The sequence below is a fragment of the Manacus candei genome, unplaced genomic scaffold (assembly GCF_025592945.1).
Source record: "Manacus candei isolate 608988 ecotype Guabito, Panama unplaced genomic scaffold, ASM2559294v1 h1tg000015l, whole genome shotgun sequence".
NCBI classification, from domain to species: domain Eukaryota; kingdom Metazoa; phylum Chordata; class Aves; order Passeriformes; family Pipridae; genus Manacus; species Manacus candei.
The window spans coordinates 12923984-12943040 of NW_026138063.1; the positions used below are offsets into that span (position 1 = coordinate 12923984).

Sequence of the window (19057 nt, forward strand, 5' to 3'; positions counted from 1 at the left end):
TGCCTGATATAAAGGATTGATTGTCCTAAATTTAGGGTGGCTGCATGACATATGAGACTTCATATATTCAGCTTAGGGCTAGCAGTGAGAACAAGAAAAAGAAAAAGTAAAAAACAGCCTGTGCATGACTGTTCTACACAAGCTCCATTGGCTCAGTATTTATTTTCACTTTTCAAATTTCAAGTTTTGATGTCAAAATACTACAAAAAACCCCCACATCATGTCCAGAAGGATTCAGTTTATTTTTTATGAAAGGTTCCACATGCTCATTTAGAAGGATAGTTGCTGCATTTAAAGTTTAATCTAAGAGGGGAAAAAAAAAAAGAAAATAGAGTGCTCTTAAGAGTTTGGTCCCCCAGGATATATCCCTTTGTGACTGACCTGCAGTCACCAGCATAAAGGCCAGCCTGGTGTTAGAGCTTCCACTGTGAAAGAGCTTGCAAGAGCAGGAGTTACCGTATCTGTTACTAACAGCCTACCTCTAACCAGAGTCAGCACAGGCACAAGAGGATCTGTTAAGTTACAGCTCCACAAACAGAAGGACAACTCAGTATTTCCATTCCAAACAGTCCCAGAAAATGCAACCCAGACCTTCTTGTCAGAGGCACATTCTTTACAGCAGCAGGGAGACAGATGACAGTGGATGATCCTGGATAGCAGAGCTGCTCTGACCATCCTGCCACTGGGAGTCCGTGACACACACCCAGCTGTGCTCGGCGTACGAGCTGCAGACAAACCTCGGACTCACAACTGGTGCTGTTTTTATACTGAGCTAGCAGGTATTCAGGGTTTTACACATTATTTCAGCTGCTGAGGTATACGTACTGTAGAACATAAAACAACTCATACATTTCCCCAGCTACCACAATCTAAAGCTACATTGGAGTGGTCATTTTATCCGATCTATCTAACAAAATGCATATAATTCATTCTGTCAAAGTAAAAAAAGACTTGTACTATAAGCATCAGGTTCTTTTCCTTCTTGACACTTAAGACTTCTGGGAATCTGACTGCTGGAAGCGGTTTAACTTCTCTGGATTATTTGTTGCCATTTGAGAAAAGTCACGAAAAATGTCCTGATAAAGTTCATCTCCTAGATAGAAAAGAAAAGGGAAACAGTATTAAACATTTGTGATAGTCAACATCACCCACCACTGCACAAATGCTCTACTGTGCAATCAACTACTGTGTAACACTTATTCATGTAAAAAGTTTGCTTATAGATGGAATGACACTGATGTGAACTGTTGGAGACTGGTTACTTGCATGCATGTTCTGTAGAAGCAAATTAAACAAAGCCAAACTATACCTGAAATAGTACCTCACAGGCAGCCACACAGAGGAAAGTTTAGAGTTAGAAAGGAAAAGTGAAAGCATTTTAAAGCAACTTAAAAAGAAAAATATTTATTAGCCATTAAAGAATAAAATCCTTGTTTTTGCAAGGTAGTGCTAACCAAGATCATCTTCAGAAAAATAGAATTATGGCATAAATAAAGATTAACTTGGAAACAGAGGTCAGAATTCTTACAGCCAAACAGAACTTTCCATGAAAGAAACAAGCAGCAAGCAATAGTATATATTAAAAAAAAAAAGCAATCCTAAGTAGATAAATCATGGGTCATAAATTCTTTTGGTCTACTACTTCAGCAGATATAAATTTTTACATTCACTTCATCTACCTCTTTCATTACATTTTTCAGTTTTATCTATAAGAGTGATGATATTTCCCTTAAAAATATTTCTTTTGTTTTTTTGGTTTTGTTTTTTTTTTTAATCTTCACTCTTTGTGCTTAAACACAACCCAATAGTATATATTCCAAAATGAGGGATGGCAGCAATTTCCACCAGGCCTGTGTTCCTCCCCCTCCACACAGGAAGACATATTCAGGAATGATTACTTCTTGAGTCATTGCCAAGTTATTCTTTTGCCACTTTAAAATGGACATTTTCACATTCCTTCATCTGTTGCAGCATTTTGGGCCTTGAGTTCAGGTTTCATTTTAAAACATTAACCATACCCTATTGCCTTCAAAGGGAATTAAATGCATCACACATTTCATTTGGTCTGGAGTTATGCAGCCATCCAAATTTTACTGTCTTCCCCACACAGATGATCACACAGTGCACAAGATCCCAGCACTACTGTTTCTTGCTGACAGCTTAATTAATAGCATGACAAAGAAATCAACCCAAAATCCCTCTCATCATGTATGTTGAACATGAAGCTTTTTTTCCCAACATGATTGTGGAAAAAAAGAATATTTTTGTGCTTAGACATTTGCACTACTGTGAACAGTTACATTGTTTTGTTTTTCCATATCTTAATTTCTATTTCCAATGTTAGAACTATTATTCTTTTGGAGAAGAGACTCCATTCTTTTGAAAACACTTTTACAAATGATAACTGACCTTCCAGAAATATTTAATGTGCATGGCATGTGGGTTTATACAAAGATGCAGTGACATAACTCTTCCCAGACTTTGAAAGATGAATACATTCAATACTGCTCTACTAGGAAAAGTCAGTTCTAGGGAAATTCCCTTTTGGTTTTCAGATTTAATTTCAAGTATGGTGTCCCTGCCCATGGCAGAGGGGTTGGAACTAGATGATCTTTAAGGTCCCAAACCATTCTGAGATTCTGTGTTATAGAGATGAAGCAGGCACAGGACACATTTTATTGTAACAGTTTGTGATAACTGCCTGCACTGGGAGATCAGCACAGAATGGAGCTGCAACATTCACCAAAAGAACAGCTATGAAGGGCACAAGGCAGAATCAAGCTTGTGTGATAAAAGCAATTATGCTTTTAATACAGAAGTGGGTTTCACTGCTGAACTAATACTGTAGTTCAAGTTGCCATACTTGTTTCTTTCAAATTAACTTGAAAGAAAAACAGAAAGCTATTTTTGCAAGATACATTGTGGCTCTGTTTTTGGCTCTATTACATAACAAAAATATTACATACAAAAATAGACTAAAATAAAGTGCCCCTTTAGTTTGTATGCTGCATTAAAGTACTTAATACTGTAAACATTATAATTATTTTAAAATTCTACTTTAAAACTGAATTCTGGAAATTCCAAGCAATGTTTTCCCTAAAGTGCAGATATTATGTACAAAAATACTGTAACACTGCTTTACCATTTAACACCAGAGTAACTCAAAAGGCACACATCATACATTCAAGAAAAGGTAGGAAGAAAAAGTAGCAATGCTAGTACCAAAGAGTTGGCAGACATACTGTAGCACCAGGAGATGAGCACTCAAGTGTTATACAAGAAACAGTACTATGGTGCATATGGCTTCTACCACCAGAAATGAACCTTTTGTGGAACAAGCTGCTTTCAGCTAGTTCCCATTCTAGGAATATTTTGGAAGACCAACTGTACCTTGCAAAGCAATATATACATTCTCTCAGTAGCTCAAACCAGCAAGATAGATTTACATTAGAAATGTTGATGCCATTAGCTACATTAGCAATTGTTCATCAACTGCATTACTAGAGCTGAGGAGTTGGTAGTTGGCTTCACTCTGATGATAGCAAACTCATACATCAATATTTACCCTCACATAGCTCCCAGCAAAAATACAATTGTCTTGAAAATCCTTATTTTCTTCTAGAATCATAATTTTGGAACACTGGAGCTCTAAAAAAAGGGCAGTGCAAATAATTTAACTTGTATATGCAGTGAAAAAGACCTGCATCTCCTACAACTACGAAAAGGTGTGATAGCTTGTGACAGCAGAGACAGGTTTTGTGCTTACTCTGACACAACCCTTCCAGCAGACATGAACATTCAAAACACTCAAATATTGACTTTTAAACTTTTAAAAGAGGCTTCAGCAAGTAAAGAATAGAAGGGGGCAGTGCTGTGCTACCCAAAGATACAGCAAGATCTCCTGGCTGGGACTCTGTGCTACAGCTTCTGGCCTTAATGTCAAAAATTATTTTACTGATACCTTCCCCTGATTTTGGGGAAGCTCTGCCTCCTGTGGCAATTCACCATTGTCAATCTCACCTTACCAGTTGCAAAGTATCTGGATGAGATTGTATCAACTGCAGTCTCTAGATTCTACTGTAACACAGAGTGATAGAAAGGTCACAATATTTTCAATGAAATATTTTTCTAGCTTTTTATTTCACCTACCTAATTGAAGAATGTGTCTAAAAAATATATATATATATATAAATGAATTTTCAGGGGAAAATATCTCCCCCATCTACTTCACGTTTTCATGTAGGCAGTGCCTGTATTTGTTAGGAATGAAGCATTCATAAACATTTGTAAGGTTTAGTAAACAACCAAGGATTTTTGTACAAACCATGGAAACATATTTTCTGGTTTATAATTTTGGATTTGTGATAGGTCAATGAAATGATCTAAAATATTCACTTATGATTTAGCACAGAGCTTTTGAGCCAAAATACACACCTCCCTTAAAACAAAGCCATTTTACTATTTGAAACTGATAGTTATTATTTTTACCACTTAAAACAAAACAGAGGAAACTCAGAAATACTTCAGCATTTGCTACCTTTAGCCTGTCAGTGAAGTAGTATGCATTGTATCAGAAAACATCTTTAAATTGAAATTGGCCACACTGGCAACAGCCTTCCTCATTTTCTGAGAGGGGAATTCTTCCTCTTTTGAGCTCATAATCAGACAAATACTTGTAAATTAACTGTTTCACTGTCAAGGAAAGCATTTGAATTCCTGAGTGTCTATAGTACTTTTATTGTTTAATTTGAATTTCATTGAAGATTTGTTCAAAAATAGATTTTAAAAAAACCCTATTCTTAAGGAGAAACCAAATAAAATTGGTCTATTTAATAGATGTCATCTAGGATTTTGACATTAGACTCAGTGTTGCCCCTTGACTATATTCCAGTCTTAATCTGGTAAGAAATATAAGCACACAATCCTTTTGAATCAGTGGAAAATACAGAAGGGCTTTATAGGAGTGAGCCAAGAGTACTCAGCACTTAACCTTAAAAGTAAGGTTTGCCTTTCACTTCTGCCAGGTATAGTGAGGTGCTTTAATTGTCCAACTTTACAATCAAGTGTGCCTTCATTACTGGTATTTGCATGACATTAAATTAGGTTCCTGTGGAAGCATACCATAACAGAGGCAATGGCTTGCACAAATATCACATTAGGACATGGTGTAAATTGGGACTGAGTGCCTGAGAATAAAGTTGCACATATTCATTAAATATAATTTGATACTTTCCTGTTGCAGTTGGCTCAAACGTCTGCCAGATTTTTAACCAAACAGAAAGACACTATGCTACAAAAATACATACTCAAGAATGACCGCTTTGTTTCTTATTAGTATCTTAACAAATAAAAATATTTAAAAATAAAATTTGAGGAAATGATACTTTCCTATTTCTGTCTGCAGTTATTTTGAAATATTTGATGTACACTTTTTACATTGGTGTGCAAGCATTTTTTTCTTACAAAAAGAAAAAGAGGACCATTCCACAGGAAGGAGAATGGTATCCTGTAATAAGATGAACTCCTCAACTCCTCTGAGCAAGATGGGTCAGAAAGCCACTGTCAAATAATGTCAGATATATCCTAACATTATACAAATTTCAAAGGAACAACAATTGGAAGAAAACTGTGGACAACTACCAGCAAAACAGAGTGGTAATGGCTGTAGTAACACACTACTATAATGATGCTATTTAAACTCTCCTTTTAGTTCCTCTAAATACTCTTACAAAGTCACGCCAGTGAATTTCAATGAAGTTTTAACATGTGTTGGTTTATAAAAAAAACATCAAATGTATGAAGCTATCTTGGATTTCCCTCAGACACTAAGAATCTAATTGTAAACTGATAAATTCCTGTATACACTTCCTGTACTGCATTTCAGTGTGGTTATTAGTAGAGTATTGACCTGGCTGCCCATAGAGTCCTTCTGATTCCCGCATTTCTTCATTCATCCTTGCTAAACGCAACCTGTGATTTAGAAAACAAAAAGAACAATGTCATCTTCAAAGCACAAAAAAAGACTACAATGCAAGACCTACAATGCATTCCTGAACATCACATCAAAGAGGTCATCTATGGATAATGAATTCTGATTTTAGCTCATTCTCCCTGTTTTTATGTAAAGGAATTTTGACATTTCTTTTATTTTTAACTTGAAACAGAATAGCAAAACTTAAGTTATCTAGTCAAAAACCAGAACGTACAACTTACAATGTTACAATATCCGCATTTGCAGCTTCTACTGCTATACTCAGTGGGTCTTTCCCATCTTCATCAGTGGCATGCTGGTTTGCTCCTCGTTTTAGGAATAAACACACTTGTCTGTTTAGAAAAAGCATTTAAGAATATTTTTGACAATAATAAAGGAAAAAAGGTAAATAAATTCAGGCTGGATACAATGTATTTGGCTTAAATCACAAAAAGTCTCTCAAATATGTCAAAATAGTGCTGTTCATCTAGAACATGTTACCACAGTAGTAAGCAAAACCTTTATTTAATCCACATTAGCAAACACATGTGTGTTTTGCTAGTGGATAAGACTGCTAAATCAAAATATTATTTTCTTTCTCACAGCCAGAGTTTAAAAAAAACCTGTATCACCAGAAATAGTATTAAAATGCCAGAATATCTAGGGCAATGAAGAAGCTTCACATGAACAACTACAGTAAAGGACGGCCGTTTACAAATTGAGGAGCAGCAAGTTACCCAGTGTGTCCTAGAACTGTGGCATGGTGCAGGGGCCCTCTTCCCTTCATGTCCCTGATGTTCACATTGGCCCCATTCTGCAGCAAAAATTCACAAGTAACCAATGAACCCTATGGAATAAAAGCAAGGAAACAACTCAGCACCAGATCTCTAGAATAAGAGCCAAATCTGTTCTGCCTTCTCACCATTTAGCCATGTGGCAAAGGAAACAAAAGGGATTTGCTTCCATATCAACTTTGAACACTACTAAGGTTATATAATTCCAAACAAAGCATTAACAGGAAAAAAATAGTTCAGAAAGAACACTGTAAACACAACTTCAGCATCATGTTATCATCCATTAGTGAAGCAGTTCAAAAGGAACAGTGACACAGAAACATCCCCATTATCCCTTGCCCTCCTCCCCCACCAGCCAGGGCTGTATATCACATACCCCTCGCACTGCCTGAATGAGTGGAGTTGCTTTGTTTTCTTCTACGTTGACCCAGTTTACTTCAGCTCCATGGGCCAATGCTTCTGCCATATGAGGAAGATTCTTCTCAAAGGCAGCTCGGTACAACTGCAATCCTGGACTAGGCTGCTTGGAGTCACAGAACACAGAAGACTCTTGCTTGTCTCCTTCTGAAAAGAAAAAAAAAATTGCTTATCTAATCTCTGTTTTTACAAGGTAACTTCTGGAATTCTGGTCAAACCCATCACTCTGGCATAAGGAAGTTCAGGTTTTGCAGAATGCTGTGTATTCTTGCCCCATTCTGCCAGGGGAAATCATAGATGCCCTTAGCCTGTTCCAGCATTCAGGCACAGCCTCTTCACAGAACTATTACTGCACAGAAATCATTCTCTCCACATTACTAGCACATGTGTATATCCTTCAATCTAGATATTCCATGTCATTTCTAAGAAATTATTTTAGGTTTGAAGTGTGTTTTTTTCTAAACTACAAGATATGAATAAAACTAATCTCCTGCAGAGATGTAGTCATACAAATATATCTTTATCTGCAACAGCTTGATACACCTGAATTTGAGACTAATACTGTTTTGACCTAGTTTTCATTAAAAGATACCATTGTCATTTACCAATTACTTGTTGTGGCTATAATCTTGGGAGTAAAGCATAATCTTTCTCTTCACCTCAATAACAGTTATACAGAGTGAAGTCTGGGAGATAAAAAACGTTGTTACATAAAAGCTTTCACGAGCTACAGCACCAGAAATGTTTTTATAACACAGTCAAAAAGGATCCAAGCCACGTGCTGCCTGCCTACAACCACAGCTGTGAACTACTGGATTTACAACATACCTCAGAAGAGTGCTTTGATGTAGAAGACTAACTTTGCTTTATAAACAAATGTTTTGGATATTCTGACAAGTGATACTCAATACATCTGTCAGAACAGCATACTAATATTAGATAGCAAATAATTTCATCCATAAATTTATAGAACTTCTGAGTTGAGAGGGTAATGTTTAAGGACATGGTCAATTCCACATAAGTAGAAAACAGAAAAATTAAGCAAGAACACTCAAACAACACATAAAAGCCCATTATCTGTGACTCAACAGGAATTCTGCCTCCAAGGACTTATCTATTTATAACAGGATTATGCATTTCTGTGGAGACTTGTCTGCCTCAAAATGCAGCATTGCTCTATCTGCAAAAAAACCCAAAGTCTTGGATCAGTCTCATATGACTGGAAAAAACATAGTTCTTTGAACACATTTAGAAGGATTTAATGCCATTCTTGGTAGCAAGCCTGGAGGAAAGATTACTCAAGCAATTTTTACACTTGTTAAAAGCATTTCAACCCACCAGGATAGCAGAGACAAATTGTATCACCAAGCACTAATCTCTTTAACAAAAAATGCTACCAAGTGGTAGCATTTAAATTTTCATCTTAGAATGCAAAGCCTAACACACCTGGTTCATACAAACTGTTAGCTGATACAGTAGAGGCAAGGTGTTCTCTGCTGTCCTCAGTGCTTGGCTGGATCCCACTGTCACTGCTTTGGACTGTTTTGGGGAGAAATTGCAATTACTATGCAGAGCCTAAATTATCTGCTCTTCACAGATACCATGATAATAAAGCAAGCTCTTATACTTGGTCCTGAACACAACTTTTAAAAATGGCTAGTAATTATTCAGTGTCCTTAATGCATCCATAGAAAAATATGGAGTCATGTTTTGCAACCATAATGTTTATAATAATAATAATAAAAATGTCAAAGATTACTAGAAAGGAAAAAAAAATCAGGATAAGTAAAAAAGCTTAAATTATTTCATGAAGACACTAAGCAATGCAGTAGCCTGGAGACAATAGATTAAAGCAGGGAGATGGCCACAACACATGATGGATCACTAGTGCAAATACTGAACACGCCACAGCTGTAGTACTTACTACTACGTAGTTTTGAAGAGGTATCAAAGTAGGAGAAGAGTGAATCTAGTTCATCAGGACAGAACAGAGACTCCCGTCTCGCCTCGTCGCTACTTACAGCAACCGCTGGGACATGCAAGTTAGCAAAGCACAAAGCAGGCAGTAAGGAAGGGACAGGGCAGGAGAGAACGTTATTGGAGAAATTAAGGGCGAAAATACGGAGGGAAGAAGGTGGTTAATATGTCTCTGAATGATAAGCATCCCCATTCCAGGTTCTTCCCCATGTAAAAATGCACATCTCTGAACAAGTCTTTTCTCCCCTATACTTCTGCACTAGGCTACGACCCATTAAAAAAGGAGATTCTGATTTTTCTGCATGAGGCAGAAATCAATGGATATAAAAATATATTACTTTACGAAGAACAATGGGTAACACAGCTAAGAAGATAAGTGTGTAAATACCTTTTTGGGATGCTGCACCTTGTTCCCCTGCCAAAAGGGATTTTTCAGGGCCACTGTGCCTTTTCTCTTCCTGACTTGGAGGCAAAACTTTTGTTCCAGATTCAAGCAGAGGTACTGACGCAGTTTGCTTCTCTACAAACTTTCTCTCCACATATTTTGCTCTGATGTATGCCTCCTTCTCCTGCCTGTCACGTACAAAATCCCCAGAGTTAGTAAGCTAATATTTTAGTATTTTCATGTATTAAAAGAATGCCTATTTCATACTAAAGTCAGTAACCAAGACTGTAGTTTGGCATTACACATAAGACAGACCTATAGCACATTTTCAGAAATATGCAAAGCACACTGTCTAACTTTTTCTGGATTCTTGATTAACTTTCCATAAGGCTCAAAAGAAAGTAATTTTGTTAAGTTTATGCAAGTGTATTTTCCTTCAGGCAGACACTTTAGAAAGTGGTATGTGGAAGAAATAAGCATTAGTTACTGTATGTTACTTCTCGGTATTAAACCTTTATACATGTTTTACATTGTTAATAACCAATTAATAGAGCATACATTTAGCTTCTTATGTAAATATAAATTGCAACATTTGTTAAGGGAATATCAAGATTATACAAGAAAACATAAGTCTTAGGTAGGCACAGCCCCCAATTCCATATCACATACCAAAGTATTTTTTCTTGTAACCTGAGGTTATCAGCTTAAAACACAAAGCAAATTCAGCCATGATGAAAGGGGCTATAATTATTACCATTGAAACTGCTGAAAGCAGTTACCACTAGAAGGAATAGCTAGCAAATCTCCTACATTATTTATACTAATATCACTGTCTCCAAATTGCCAACACTCCATAAAATGCTGTTTTCTATACCATAAAACTACCTGGCAGCAAGCAGTACAGAACCAGAAAGGTAGTAAAAAAACAAGTTTTAAGAGACACCCTATACAGCAGCACAAAATATCAGAAAACTACCTTCAAACACAAATTGACATCAGAGGAATTGAAGACAGCAGCACAATGATTAGAAGGTTGCTGTAAAGCAGCAGAGCTCATGTACAATGTAGGCAGGAAAAAGAGAACATTCTGGGGGATCAGGGAACAAAAGTCAAACTCAAGAACAAAGTCACTGTAAACAAAGGCACAGCCAGAGGCTCCTTCCAGGAGCACTCAGGAGTACTGGCTGGCTGAGCTGGTACCAAGAAGAGAGGAAACAAAATCCACATGCCCGCTTTGATGCTACAGAGCTGTCATCAAAAGGAGGGAGTGAGATCAGAAAAAGAACAAGTGAACAGGAGAAGCAGAAAGGGACCAACAGAGGGAATACCCAATAAAGACAGAGTGAGAAAAGGGAGAGAGTAAAACATCCTGGTGATACAGGTAAACAAAGAGTACACCAAAGGAGTGTTACACAGTTAACTGGCAGCATGTTTTAAAGCCAGAGGCTGAAGGAAGCAACAAGAAAAGGAAGTAACAGGCACTGCTAGTAAAATACTACCTTTGGCTTCCAGATTGAGGCTTCTTTATTCCCACTTTTTCCAACTTCGCTTCATATATTCTATTTATAACATCATTTCCCAATTCACACATAAGCTATAAAGCAAAATAAATAAATTCAAATATAGTTGTAATAGGTTTTATCTACCTATTTAGTTGTTTTTAACCTCACTCAGCCTATTTTTACAATATTTTTCCCTGGTAAAAGTACACTTACAGAAATAAGCATGGGTTTGCATCATGATAATGAAACAGTCAATTAACAGAGACACCAAATCCTGAGTAAGAGAGCAAAAAACACAGTCCACTCTAATAAATTGCCATTCCCTACTGAAAGAGGATTGCTGAAACAACCACCAGAATGACACCTGCAGGTCTCATTAACAAAGGTGCTCTTTCCCACCAGCTTTGCCAGGAGCTGTTCTTACCCCATCAACAACCGACAATTTAATGAATTCTACTCCATCCTATCCAATGGACAGTTTTGCTAAACCATAATCTGATACGACTATAGAAAAAGAACAAATACAAAACCCAGCCTGCAGATAGCACTGAAAGGAGAATTTGGCCCTATTGATGGCAATGAGCAGACTTCTTGTTTCTAATACCAGGTAAAATACTTTGCTCTGGTATTTACATAAATAGTACAAGGGGTCCAAGGTTTTTTTTTTTGGGGGGGTGGGTTGTTTGTTTGTTTTCTTAGCATGAACACACTGATATTAAAATAACTTAATGTCAAACCACAAATGAAACACCACTACTCACACTGTCTTTTGATAGTTCAGAACAGAGAAGCAATACCCAGGTGCCAGAACATCACAGCTAGAAACAAATGCTTTGCATCAGTTATCCAGCTGCACACATGCACCCGTGCACGAGTTCCTATGTCAGTATTGCAGACTCACATGACTTTCATAGCCATCTTTCAAGCTGGAAGTCTGGCATACAAATAGCACACAAGCAGTTGCATGAGTGATATCCCATAAGCCAGTAGGATCTCACTGTTAAGAGCTGGCATTCAAATTTTCAAGTACGATTATGCTTTAGGCTGATACACCACTTGCAAAACATTTCAGCTTGCTACAAGACACTATTGGTTTGTAAATAGATTTGCCTTTTTTAGATGTTGAAAATATCAGATAAAACTTGGTACTCAGAGTGCACTTGCGAACCTGAAGGTGGTGTAAATTTTTCTGACTTGCAAGTTTGTAACACAAATGACTCCTGCTACAGCGGGGATTATAAAAACTGTGAATTAAAATAAAACAACACACAACTATAAACATTTTCTACTCAGAAGTGTAGGACATCTACTGGGTACAAATTCCAGTGTTTCCTGCACTGAATTTTCTGATATAGAGGCTTTAGAACAACAATATAAGTACCAAACAGAAATCTCTTTCAAAAATACTATCATACCTTTAGGAGTTCAGGTTCCCATGAATCCAACGTTAAAGATCTTACTTTTGAAAAATGGACTCCCAAGCTCCTAAACAGCATGAAAAAAAAATTAACCTGTAACTACTATGCTATATCTTAGACAGATTGAACATTAATTTATGCAGAGAAAGCAGTTACCTATATTGTGTTTACAAACAGGGGTCCCTAATTTTGCTTCCACTTACATTTGAAGAGGCAAACACCACCCTTCCTAATTAAGTCAATGCACAAATCAAACACAGTTCTGAAGAGTTCCCCAACCTGTGTATCCCAGAGCACTCGATGCACAGTGTGATTCCGAGGTTGATACTGGCCCAGCGAGGATCTGCCAAACCACAGTCACAGCAGGCAGCATTACCAGGAATACACTGAACTCGCTGCAGAGCACTCTCTCCCTTTAACAACTTCTCTTTTGACTCACTCCCAGATTCTAGGCTTCCAGTGGAAGGGGATGATTTCTTTTCCTGTTTCTAAAAGAGAAAAAAACCCAAACAAACCAATAAAAAGAGACATACTAAATTAAAGTAACAGAAGTCCCACAGATACTGACTGTGCACTAGAATCCAAGAAAAGTCACTACTGCATTAAAGGCCAAGGAAATCCATAGAACTGAAAAAATACTTAGCTTTTTAGAAGAAATACAGAACTGAATATAGGAGTATCCTATGAATTTTAATCACACTACAGAAAAATCTCATAAAAATATATAGGCCAAAATAACATTAATAAGATGAAATGAAGGACAGATTACACATAATTTCATTGCATTTCCAGTGGAAGACAAATAATGGATTCTTTTTTTTCCTTCCCTCTCATTAAAAGAGGTTTTATCTATTTTAAGTTTTCAGTGTCTAAAGGGGGGTTGTCATTTGGTTGATTTTTAAACTCACCTCAGATTCATCTCCTTTCTCTCTGTATGCTGTGGCAATACTGGTCTGAACAGCCTTAATCCAGGCCTGCCGCAGCTTTTCCGAGTCCGCCTGAAGCATGCAGCTCCTGTGACAAACCACGAGTGCTCAGACTAAGAGAGAGTGGCCAAGCAGCTGACATCCAACACTAAAAACTCCTGAGGAACTTTCTTGCTACTCCCACAAGTATACTGTTTAGCAGGCACCATTTAATATACCCATTTATTTTGAGATGACAAAGCGGCTGAGCCTTTGTGAGTTGTAAACTCTGTACTTCAAAATTATTTGCAGGTAATGCTAAAATACACAGATATGACTCTTCAAATAACCTAGAGAATGTCTTAGCTTCCTATTCCTTTTTTTATTCCAAATTTTTCATTTTCATATCCTCATATGCATTTTACCCCCCTGACTAGTTACACAAGATATAAGTACAGCCCTTAGAAACACACTTTCATTCACTGAGATCAAGAGAGAATAATTTAAAGCTCTCTGACAAAGAATGAACTACTTTTCACACCAACAGTCAAAGGAAACAGGTCATGAAGTATAAAACTGTTCCAACACTCGAAAAAGCACAGACAAGGAAGAGCAAAATGCAAGCTATAGTGAACCACAACTGGGAATGCAAACATCAGGATGGACAGAAATCTATTCAGAAGAGAAATGTAAGGAGTGCACATGACATCCAAACCTAAAAGCAGGTTGACCTCGTATCAAAAACTTAAATATGGTCACATCTCAAAACCACTAATGAGGAATCCATGTCCTGCCCTTGCTGTGGCAGGATGCCAAACTTCCCTAAATACAGTCAATGCACTGCACTGTTGGAGCTGAAAAACAATTTTATTTGGCAGTTTCATTTAGTGCATTCTGAAATATAATTTAACATTACCAAGAGAACTTACTAATGTGCTTCTCTCTCATTACACCAATCAGAAATGTGGAGAAATTGAGACCTATTTTCTACCTTATTAAGCAGCTGATAGTATCAGCTACTACTGAGCTGCAACAGCTCTGCACCAGAAGCTATTTATGCAAAAAGCACAAGAATGTATGTTTATTTTAATGCCAAAAGTAAACTAAATACCAGGAACACTTCTCACAGCATCACTTACTCTTAGTCAAAATTTCAGAGAACAAAATTGTTCAGATAGTTTTCCTGTTTTGATCTATCCCAAGAGAAATGTTAGTCTTGCATTTTAAGACAACTGGATGTAATGATTTTTTTAATTATTATTATTATTTTTAAATAAACATACTATATCACTTCTCCTTACTTTGTTGGAGAAACCACCTCAAAACAGAAACGTCTTTCTATGTCTTCACAGTGTTTAACTGTGCAGAGCCGCAAGTCTTCAACAACTACTGTGGGATTATCCTAAGAAACAAAAAATTAACAAAAATGTCAGAGAGGAAAAATAATATCGTTGCTAGTAATCCCAAAATATGCATAATTCAATTCTATTTGCCTGTTTACACAAATTTTTCCCCTAAAAATAAAATTGGAAACAGGTGGATCTGGTGATACCTAGCAGGATATATTTAGATAAATTTTAATGTTTAGTTACATTTAATGAAAATTTAATACAGACTTGAGAGAATTTCTTTTTGCCTACAATGCAATTCACTAAGTATTAAACACCCTCAATTTAAACAACAGTACTTAAACAATGGTATTCAAAGGAGTACAAAGATACTGTCTAAGAGATGCTATTAACTCACAAGAAAATCTGAAAAATTATCAGCAGTACTGTAAATGCCAAATAAAAAAAACCCAGAAGCTGAAAGCATTGCTTTTGAAAATCTGATTCAATTCATAAGAATTCTATTCTAAGCTATCACCATTTTAAGGGTGTAGTTAAAAAAAAAAAAGGTAATGGGAATTTACAAACAGAAAATGCCCAACCCAACCAAATGTGCTCACACACACACAACTGTTTCCTTCCTTTCCAACCACAAAAATGAAGCCCCTTGGTTTGACAGCATCAGAAAACACAGAACAGCTCTGAACCCAGTCTGTTTGCAGTAAAGAGGAAGGACTTGTCATAAGCTCTTTCCTCTTTTTTCCCCACTGTCTCCATACAGTTTTCTAGTTTTTTCCAACCTGAAGAACAGTTACAGCTACGTGGTACAAAAGCAGATTCTAGAACAGCAGACAAAGGAGCAGGGGCCCAAAAGCTGACTGAAAAGGCTTCTACAGCTTGGGGCAGAGTTGGACTTGCTTCTGTAATATACAGCTACTGCCCCTTCCCACCAGCAGAAAGGCAGATATTGACTGCTGAACCCCTGTGCATTTTCGTCAGTCAATACATGTACAAAGCAGCCCTGACTGCTTCATAATAAATCTTTCATGCCTCTTTTCCCCCTCTCTCCCCAGCTGCTAAATTGGGTATGTGAACCAGTAAGTAACTGGAGGGAGCAAGTCCTGAAAGAGTTAAACACAACTGCTCAGAGAACAGCACGGAATATTTGACTGCCAGCAAGTGTGCACAAGCCTTTTGGGACCAACAACTTTTAAAGTTTTAACTAGGTTACAAACCCCACAGCAAATAAAGTATGTGCTTACAAGTCACTGCACAGGAATCTCAGAATCTGTCAGTGTAGTCATTAGTCTCATTTTACAAAGGGAGAAACCAATTTAGAAAAAGCAGTGGGTTGTTGAAGATCATGCAGGATGCCAAAGTCAGCACTGTTTTCCCAATCTATCGGCAAAACCATCACCCAAACCCCAAACTATCCCAAGCCAGTTTTCGATTCCTACCTTAAATTTCTTCTGGTACACAAGTTGGTTATTTTGTATTGAGAACCAGCGCCTATTCAAATGAAGAGACATCCAGAGAATATGTAACTGATTTTACAGTGCTTATTGGACTGAAATGTGCAAACATACAGTCTACAGAGAGACTGAATAAAAGAATTCACGAGAGTAATGCTGCAGTCAGTTTTGGCAAGTATTTCGTGAGAAGGAAAAAAGGGAAAGCAGAGACAAAACAGAAAAGAAAGCAAGGTTCAAATAATTTGAGTCCTAAACAAACACATTCATGTTATGACAACATTAGTTAAGCTATCACAAAAAACCATTTTCATTTCAAAGAACATTTCCTTCTGTATTTTAGCAGCAAGCTACAATTTTAAATAGCTGATAACACAAATTCAGATAGTTTGTATAACAAAAATACTTGAACCATGTAAACTACTCCCAAAATATTTTTGAGGGTAGAACTAAGAAATAACTTATTAAGGCACTAAAAATACTAGTGTTGCTATCCCATGCAGGTTTAATATCTATATTGGGCATTTCTTAAAATTTTAGATCCTGAAATAAAAAGATTGCAAATAAAAACTAAAAAAATCCAAGATAACCTTTTAAGTAGGATCTTAACTTAAGCCTCAGCTTGGAATGAAAATATAAAATAAAAGATTTAATGAAGGCATCCTTTAAAATCCAAAAGATAATGTAATGCTTAAAAACTCTGAACTGTATCCTTCCCTATCCCCTGTTCAGATAGGATACAATGCAGAGAATGAAAAGATCTTTCATATTTGGGAAATAATTAGAAATGTCTCAGATCTCTAACAATGGTGTTTTATCAGACCACTGAATATAACAAAAAAAGGACCAGATATAACCATACCTTTCTAGATATTCTGGGGATGCACAAAATAAAAGCTAACTAATCATCACTGGTTTTGAACTGACAAAAATGAAGGGAACGTAAAAAATAATTCCATCCTGTAGTGAATTTTGCACTTTTTGTTTTGTTCAGGCTTAAAATGCAAACCTGTGTTTACCACAGCGTAATTCCTCAATTATCTCCAACACCCCACTTGTACCACACGTCATTTTTGCCTGCACTGTCAATTAGTTTGAATGGTAACCATACACAAAATATTGTATTGCAACAGATCTTGTTATTCTCCACAGACTTCTGAGCTTCAAGCTGTAGTTCACTACAGTTAGTAACAAGAGGGCTCCATGTATTTATTCAACCACCAAAAGCCATTCATGGAAAGAAGTGCACAAAGATTGTTAAGGAAAATTAGGATATACAAAAAATGTTAGATTCAAAACAGAAAACCTAGTATTTGTTAGAAAAGTTAGTGCTTAGTAGACAGATGAGATTCTACCTTTTAACAATTAATCTTTTCAAATGTTGTGCGGATATATTTAATTTAAAAAGCAACAACAGGACATCCTGTTGTCCTTGATTTTTCCAATTTATTAACAGCAGTAGTTTTGATCACTGCTATTGAAAAGGTATCACCTTTATCATCTATTTACAAATGCAGTAACTAAGCCTCATACCCTGCATAAGGCAGGTTGTTGCTAATATTTAAACAGGAAACTCAACAAAAAAAGCAGACCAGAAAAGGAAAATAAACTCAGGCTTTTTTCACGTGCCTTTTTTCTTTTTTTTTTAATATAACACAAAACAAAAAAACATGAAAAGTGGTGCCTAAGTAATAAAGGGGGGAAAAAAAAGCAGCCTTGCCTCAAGACAACATGCAAGGGAGCAAATCCCTAATAATGGCCTTAGGTAGTGTAATTAACTTTGTTAATGCAAGGCTTCATTTGTTCTACAGCTAAATATTTCAGGATTTACTATAGTAAATAAGCTCCACTCTCATCCACTGGATACAACTGAGCACACAAATTGTAACACAAATTTGTGTCACCTTCAAAGTCTAGTCTAGAAGTTTTCAAAGTATTTCAGTCCCTTTTTTTCCTAGCAGAGAAATTAAACCTGTTGAAGAGAAATTTCCAGTCCAGCTAAAAAGGTTGCAGATTTTGGTAATTTTTTAAAAGAAGCTTTTATTGAACAAGATCAACAATTTGGAATGTAGGATAACTTGCAGATCACACTTTGAAGTAGACATCAGAGCTGATGCATTTACTGTATGCTTGACAAGATATAAGTGGCAGACTGTCCCCCCAGGTGTCAGTGCCATAGTACTTTTATTCAGGTCAAAATCTTTCAGAGTTATTCCTCATTAACCAAATACCATCAATAAAGTCTATGTAGGAAACAGAATGCTGGGGGCCTGCAGCAGTAACAGCCATGAACTCCTGAGGGACAATGAAGGTGCTTTTATAGGGTAGCCCACAGCTATTCTGTTGTAAGAATAATGTTCATAAACCCTTAGGCAACATGTGTGCAGTAAGTACTGATTATTACCACACTTTCTTTAAATGTGCCACTCTGTCAAAAACAGTAGAGAAGTATCGTGAAGAAGAAAACACACTTGGGAATCTTAAAAGTAATTTACACTGTCTCAGTAGTGCTTAAATTTAGTTTGTGTTTAGAAGCAGAATGTTTTCCATCCTTTATATCTAAACAATTCAAAACCATATTTGTTAAATATAAAATAATGTAAAATTTATAAAAAAAAATCTGATTTCAGAGAACAGAATAATACTGAAAATATAGAACTTAACTTGAGTTTTACATAAAAACAATGAATGATGCTTATTGATTCTTAAAAGGAAACAGTTTTCTTCTCTTGTTGCAAGCAGCACACAAGTAAAACAGAGTGACTAAGAATGCACAACATTTAAAAGTACATCTCTATTCCCAATGCAGTTGATAAGAAAAAAGAAAATCTCACCAACTTCAATTGGAAAAAGTCAAAACACTGATTTGTACGCTCAGAAGTTTGAGTGCA

General features: G+C 36.5%; 1 protein-coding gene across 4 annotated transcripts in view; it reads right to left on the bottom strand.

The window, feature by feature from the left end:
• Positions 1 to 223: 223 nt before the first annotated feature.
• The window catches only part of ACAP2 (ArfGAP with coiled-coil, ankyrin repeat and PH domains 2), a 60616-nt gene continuing 41782 nt past the window's right edge, over positions 224 to 19057 (bottom strand). For 2 of the 4 annotated variants that reach the window (XM_051781345.1, XM_051781346.1), the window contains exons 11-24: positions 16155 to 16206; positions 14671 to 14771; positions 13373 to 13478; positions 12744 to 12952; positions 12462 to 12531; positions 11044 to 11138; positions 9548 to 9732; positions 9107 to 9211; positions 8629 to 8721; positions 7142 to 7329; positions 6709 to 6818; positions 6214 to 6324; positions 5909 to 5970; positions 224 to 1093 (exon numbers count right to left, since the gene is read on the bottom strand). In XM_051781345.1, the coding sequence (XP_051637305.1) occupies positions 990 to 1093; positions 5909 to 5970; positions 6214 to 6324; positions 6709 to 6818; positions 7142 to 7329; positions 8629 to 8721; positions 9107 to 9211; positions 9548 to 9732; positions 11044 to 11138; positions 12462 to 12531; positions 12744 to 12952; positions 13373 to 13478; positions 14671 to 14771; positions 16155 to 16206 (1591 nt within the window). In that variant the 3' untranslated portion in view covers positions 224 to 989. The remainder of the gene's footprint in view (positions 1094 to 5908; positions 5971 to 6213; positions 6325 to 6708; positions 6819 to 7141; positions 7330 to 8628; positions 8722 to 9106; positions 9212 to 9547; positions 9733 to 11043; positions 11139 to 12461; positions 12532 to 12743; positions 12953 to 13372; positions 13479 to 14670; positions 14772 to 16154; positions 16207 to 19057) is intronic. The other 2 variants (XM_051781347.1, XM_051781348.1) reach the window with 2 other exon arrangements.